Below are 7,111 nucleotides of genomic sequence, written 5' to 3'. Positions count from 1 at the left end.
ACATACCCATAACCGCCATAACCACCGTGTCCGAAACGTGAAGGATCAGCCTCTGGATCAGCCTCAGCTACAGGTTCAGGGTCAGCACTCCTCTTCCAGCGTCCGTAACTGTTTCCTCTGTATACAGGTCGGTAGGACACGAGACCATAACCATAGCCACCTCCATAACGGCTAGGCTCAGCATCAGCTTCAGGATCAGCACTGACGCTGACAGCGACAAATGCCACGAGGGCGACACAAATGGCCTGCAAGAACATTCCATATTAAATACAATTTGCCTTCATTTATGTAATCATATGATAGTAATGTTGCATATCATGTGTTTTCCTGCTTTCCCTTTGTTGTTTTGTGTAAAACTTTCTGCATGAATCCTTCACATGTATGTGGGTATTCGTTGTTACGGTTGTGCTTGTGCGCTATACACAAAGGAGTGTGTGGTGAGAGATACTGAGAACACCACTAAAAGTGATTCCTTTGCTACACTTACCAAAGTCTTCATGTCCTATGAGAATGACAGGCGACTGTGCTGAGGAGACGGCGGTCTCTCCTTATATAGCGAGTGGCCCACGCGAAGCCACACCCACTACTGGGTTATTCCTGTTTCATTTCCAAGGCCCTTCGAGCAAATCAACCGTTACCAGAAGAATTATGTAGATACTGAATGATAATATATTTCTGTCATATTTTTTTACTATCATTGTAGTTGTACACACACATGTATATATATATGTACATATATATATATGCATATATATATATATATATATATATATATATATATATATATATATATACTTATTCATAGACGTATATATATGTATATATATATATATATTATAGACAGATATATATATATATATATATATATATATATATATATATATATATATATATATATATATTATACACACATACATATATATATGTATATATACACACACGCACACAGCTGTGGATATTGCATGTATATACTCAGTACTGTCATTATCAATATTTTCATTAGCTCCTTGCCCTGTTATGTATAAGATTTCTAATAATAATGAGATTCGTTTATAACCTCAACTTTCTTCACTTTGTTTCCCCCTTAGGATTACTAAAAAATTCTCTGCTAAACCAAATGGCCCAATTGGACAGTAGAGTAATAAGTAGGATTGAGGCAATTTTTTTTTTTTTTCTTCTTCTTCTTCTTCTTCTTTTCGGCAAACCAATCCTGCATTTTTCAATGATTGTGTATTATTTACGCACACATACACACACATGTGTGTGTATATATATGTATATATATATATATATATATATATATATATATATATATATATATATATATATATATATATATGTATATATATATGTATGTATATATATATATACATATGTGTGGGCGTGTGTGTGTGTGTGTGTGTGTAAATAAATTTGTGTGTATGTAGATGGACAAATAAATAGATATGGTTAATTTTAAAAGGCGTAATAAATATACATCTATTATTTTTATATGTATTATCATCATTACTTGTACTGTATCTTTTTAACATGAGTATCATTTTCATCACTATCAAAATAATTGTTATCAATATATATACTTATATATACTGATATATATATATATATATATATATATATATATATATATATATATATATATATATATATATATATATATATATATATATATATATATATATATATATATATATATATATATATATATATATGCGTGTGTGTGTGTGTGTGTGTGTGTGTGTACATACCCAAATGTATGTGTGTGCGTGCGTGTGTGTGCTCTTACTTGGTTGCTTCAATACCGAAGAGTAAGCAAAAATCAGGGAGTCTTGTCTGCTAGTGTTACACTATGTAACTTTTAAAAGTGATGTATTCTGACAATAGACAACTTTATTAGGAAGGCTGTTCTGTTCTTCAATAGTTTGGGAAACTGAAATATTTTATATCCTTATCACCTCTTTTCATCATAGCATCCTCTTCTTCGTTTATCTAAAATTGCAATATCATTCTTGTTTAATCTAATTGTTATTGTGCCATTATAGTACTGCACAACCATGTTGCCCCTTTTTCTTCTTTTCTTCAAAGGGCTGTTTATTACCCTCTCCGAATAGCACTGAACATGATTATTTCTATTGTTTTAGGAATAAAATCATTGTATGGAATTGCTCGGTTTTATTCGTGCTTGACATTAAACCCTTCATCCGTAGAAACGACCGTGTCCTCCAAAGCTTCCACGGTGGCCTCCGAAGCTTCCACGGTGGCCTCCATAGCTCCTGTAGCCTCCGAAGTGGCCGTGACCTCCGAAGCCGCGACTGTAGCCAAAGCCGGGTTCAGGTTCAGGGTCAGCACTCCTCTTCCAGCGTCCGTAACCTTAGCTGCTGTAAACGGACTGGACACATCAGCCTCTGGATCAGCCTCAGCTACAGGTTCAGGGTCAGCACTCCTCTTCCAGCGTCCGTAACTGTTTCCTCTGTATACAGGTCGGTAGGACACGAGACCATAACCATAGCCACCTCCATAACGGCTAGGCTCAGCATCAGCTTCAGGATCAGCACTGACGCTGACAGCGACAAATGCCACGAGGGCGACACAAATGGCCTGCAAGAACATTCCATATTAAATACAATTTGCCTTCATTTATGTAATCATATGATAGTAATGTTGCATATCATGTGTTTTCCTGCTTTCCCTTTGTTGTTTTGTGTAAAACTTTCTGCATGAATCCTTCACGTGTATGTGGGTATTCGTGTACGTGTCTGTGTATACACAAGTGTGTGTGTGAGAGAACTGAACACCACTAAAAGTGATTCCTTTGCTACACTTACCAAAGTCTTCATGTCCTTTGAGAATGACAGGCGACTGTGCTGAGGAGACGGCGGTCTCTCCTTATATAGCGAGTGGCCCACGCGAAGCCACACCCACTACTGGGTTATTCCTGTTCCATTTCCAAGGCCTTTCGAGGATAGGAACATATACAAAATAAATTATGAAGATACTGGATAAAAAAGAATTTATGTTATTGATATCTTACAGTAGTTTTTTAATATCAGTCATCATAATACTTGGTGTCACTCGTATGCGTAATGTTATTACATGTATACTGTCATTTTGATTTTTAAGCATTATGATTATCATCATAGGTATGATTCTCATCATCGGCACTATAATTACCATCATTATTATCAACCAATCTACACCGTGTATATGTATTGGGTCTACAAGCGCTCAGTCACCAAGAGTCAATTAGTAATCGTACCTGGCCTCACCCCTTTCTTTGAATTTTCGTGATTTTCTCTTTTTCGATTAGTATCATTATCGTTATACCTATATATACATACATACATATATATGTATATATATATATATATATATATATATATATATATATATATATATATGGATAAATATCAATATAAATATACACACATAGATATGTGTGTAAGTGTGTGTGCTTGTACCCTATCGAGAAGCATCGGCACCTTGGATAATAATAATGATAATTATAATTCTTTATACTGTATTCGTCAACAAAAATACAAATACAGTGCGCACACACGTGCGCACACAAGCACGCACATGCACACACAAACATACACACACACTTATACTCAAACGCATACATGATATACATATTAATATATAGATAAATATACAGATACATAAATAGATATGGATAATCTTAATACGTGTAACAAATATCCATATATTACTATTAAGATTATTATAATTATTACTAGCGGTATCACTTTTAGTTTGATTATCATTACCATTACTATCAGTATGTGAATCATACTAATTGTCATCAATTATATACATACTAATATCTATATATAAATAAATAAATTTATGTATATATATACATATATATACCCATATGTATATATATATATATATATATATATATATATATATATATATATATATATATATATATATATATATATATATATATATACACACCCATATACAGTGTGTGTATATATATATATACATATATACATACATACCCATATGTATATGTATATATATATATATATATATATATATATATATATATGTGTGTGTGTGTGTGTGTGTGTGTGTGTGTGTGTGTGTGTGTGTGTGTGTGTATGTATGTATGAATGTAAAACAGACACATACTCATTTGTGTGTGTATGCGTGTGTGTTTATGCTCTTCTTTTTTCAATACTGAAGACTAGGCAAAAATCTGGTGGTCTCGTCTGCTAATAATACACAATATAACTTTCTGATAAAGTGAAGTATCTTTTTCAGCATACGCAACGTTATTTGGAAGGCTGTTCAGTTCTCCATTTTTGGGAAGCTGAATTATTTTGAATCCTTATCACCTCTTCTCATCATAAGTTCCTTTGCTTCGTTTATCTAAAATTATATAGCTGTCCTTATTTAATTTAATTATTCCTGTGACATTGTTGCGCTAAAAACCATATCGCCCCTTTTTTTCTTCTTTTCTTCAAAGGACCGTTTATTGCCCTCTCCGAATAGTCCCATCGTTCTGTTTATTACTATGTTCTTTTCCGAGAAATCGGTATCTTATCTTCATTATATTGTTCGATGCATCTGTTCTTCCTCATGCCCTAAAATGGCTATATCTTTATTGGTGTTTGCTAGATGCACAATGTTCTTGGCATGTTTACAAAATGTAATGTAATTTAATTTTGCTTGCCTGTGTCCGAAAGTTGAGTCTTTACACTTCATTCGTATTTCTCGTTTTTCTTTCCAAGTATATATATATATATATATATATATATATATATATATATATATATATATATATATATATATGTATGTATGTATGTATGTATGTATGTATGTATGTATACATATACCAGGAATAATATTTCAATTAGGATCAGTTAGATGTATTGTTGCCGTTCTAGACTGAACGTGATTATGTCTATTGTTTTTATAATAAAATCCTTATATGGAATTGTTCCGTTTTATTCGTGCTTGACATTAAACCCTTCATCCGTAGAAACGACCGTGTCCTCCAAAGCTTCCACGGTGGCCTCCATAGCTCCTGTAGCCTCCGAAGTGGCCGTGACCTCCGAAGCCGCGACTGTAGCCAAAGCCGGGTTCAGGATCAGCCTCAGCACTCCTCTTCCAGCGTCCGTAACCGTAGCTGCTGTAAACGGGTCTGGACACATACCCATAACCGCCATAACCACCGTGTCCGAAGCGTGAAGGATCAGCCTCTGGATCAGCCTCAGCTACAGGTTCAGGGTCAGCACTCCTCTTCCAGCGTCCGTAACCGTAGCTGCTGTAAACCGGACTGGACACATACCCATAACCGCCATAACCACCGTGTCCGAAACGTGAAGGATCAGCCTCTGGATCAGCCTCAGCTACAGGTTCAGGGTCAGCACTCCTCTTCCAGCGTCCGTAACCGTAGCTGCTGTAAACCGGTATGGACACATACCCATAACCGCCATAACCACCGTGTCCGAAGCGTGAAGGATCAGCCTCTGGATCAGCCTCAGCTGAAGCTACAGGTTCAGGTCAGCACTCCTCTTCCAGCGTCCGTAACTGGGGGTATTTTTTTTTTTTTTTTGTCCTCTGTATACTGGACGGTAGGACACGAGACCATAACCATAGCCCCCTCCATAACGCTAGCTCAGCATCAGCTTCAGGGGAGAATTAATCAGCACTGACGCTGACAGCGACAAATGCCACGAGGGCAACACAAATGGCCTGCAAGAACATACCGCATTAATTACGAATTTCCTTCATTTACGTAATATGATAGTAATGTTTTGCATATTCCATTTTGTTTTCCCTTCCCTGTTTTCCCTTTGATATTCTCTTGCTTAACTTTCTGCATGATTCTTTCACGTGTATGTGGGTGCCCGTGTAGGCGTGTGTATACACACACATATATAAGTGTGTGTGAGAGAACTGAACAACACAAAGAGTGGCTCTATTGCTACACTTACCAAAGTCTTCATGTCCTATGAGAATGACAGGCGACTGTGCTGAGGAGACGGCGGTCTCTCCTTATATAGGGAGTGGCCCACACGAAGCCACACCCACTGCTCGGTTATTTCTGTTCTATTTCCAAGGTCTTTCGAGCAAATCAACAGATACCAAAAGAATTATGAACATGCTGGGTAATTATGAATTTCTGTCATCAATATCTTACAGTAGTTTTTAATATCAGTCATGATGATAACTGGTGCCACCGTATGCGTAATGCATTAAGATTACTATCATTTGATTTTTAAGGCATATGATTCTCATCATAGTATGATTTATCAGCATTACCATTACCATAATTATTATCATCCAATCTACACCGAGTATATGTATTGGTTGTCTACAAAGAAGCGCTCAGTCACTAAGAGTCAATTAGTATACTTACCTGACCTCACGCATTGCTGTCTAGTTCGTGAAGTTTTTATTTCGGATTACACTCATTATTGCTTGTTTTTTTTTATTTATTCATACATTAAATACAGATGTCTGTGTATATTGTTTATTTTATGATATATTTATAGATATTTTATATATATATGTATAAATATAATTTATGTGTGTGTGTGTGTGTTGTGTGTGTTATGTATGTTAATAGAAATTATAATATATAATATAGATATATATATATATATTAATTTGTATATATCTTATTTTATGAAATGATTTTCATGACACAACTGTGGGTATTGCACGCATACACACTGTACTCGTTCGTAAAACTGATATAGATTCATTATCTATCCTTTATAATTTCTCGACTTTTTTCATGTTGTATTTCCTCTTACGTATTACCAGAAATGATCTAATTATGAATGAGTTGCGCTTTTTTTTCCGTTTTTTCATCACTGTACTCTCTCTAACCGGACTTTAACCGTTGTTACTTGGTATTTTGTGACTTTTATTGGTTGTGCTTATCTCCATGTACTCGCAACCCGTCGAGAACCATCGGTAACTTTAGGATGTATAACAATAATTTATAAATTTCCTTAAACTGCAATCATCGACAAACAATACAAACACAGGTGAACAACATGTGTTCGCACAGACGGAACTTGCTCGGCGCAAGGACGAATTTGTTCATATGCACCACACACACACAAATAACACCAACAATCACACA

General features: G+C 35.3%; 2 protein-coding genes across 2 annotated transcripts in view; both read right to left on the bottom strand.

Annotated features, from left to right (window-relative positions):
- LOC147470715 (uncharacterized) overlaps window positions 1-526 on the bottom strand; it is a 944-nt gene extending 418 nt beyond the window's left edge. The window contains exons 1-2 of the mRNA XM_086542874.1: window positions 488-526; window positions 7-245 (exon numbers count right to left, since the gene is read on the bottom strand). Coding sequence (XP_086399000.1) covers window positions 7-245; window positions 488-499 — 251 coding nt within the window. The 5' untranslated portion in view covers window positions 500-526. The remainder of the gene's footprint in view (window positions 1-6; window positions 246-487) is intronic.
- A 1,626-nt stretch (window positions 527-2,152) lies between these two features.
- On the bottom strand, window positions 2,153-5,963 carry LOC122242496 (uncharacterized). The gene is given in 7 exon segments (XM_086542873.1): window positions 2,153-2,391; window positions 2,394-2,598; window positions 2,826-2,921; window positions 4,987-5,516; window positions 5,519-5,628; window positions 5,630-5,709; window positions 5,952-5,963. Coding segments are annotated over 7 exon segments (1,227 nt in total). The 3' UTR covers window positions 2,153-2,197.
- Window positions 5,964-7,111: the final 1,148 nt, after the last annotated feature.

Source organism: Penaeus japonicus, unplaced genomic scaffold, assembly GCF_977035675.1.
Source record: "Penaeus japonicus unplaced genomic scaffold, GWHDUDI00000001_assembly GWHDUDI00000012, whole genome shotgun sequence".
Lineage (NCBI taxonomy): Eukaryota > Metazoa > Arthropoda > Malacostraca > Decapoda > Penaeidae > Penaeus > Penaeus japonicus.
The sequence above is the reverse complement of the archived record's forward strand: the minus strand, read 5'-3'. Positions and strand labels throughout refer to the sequence as shown.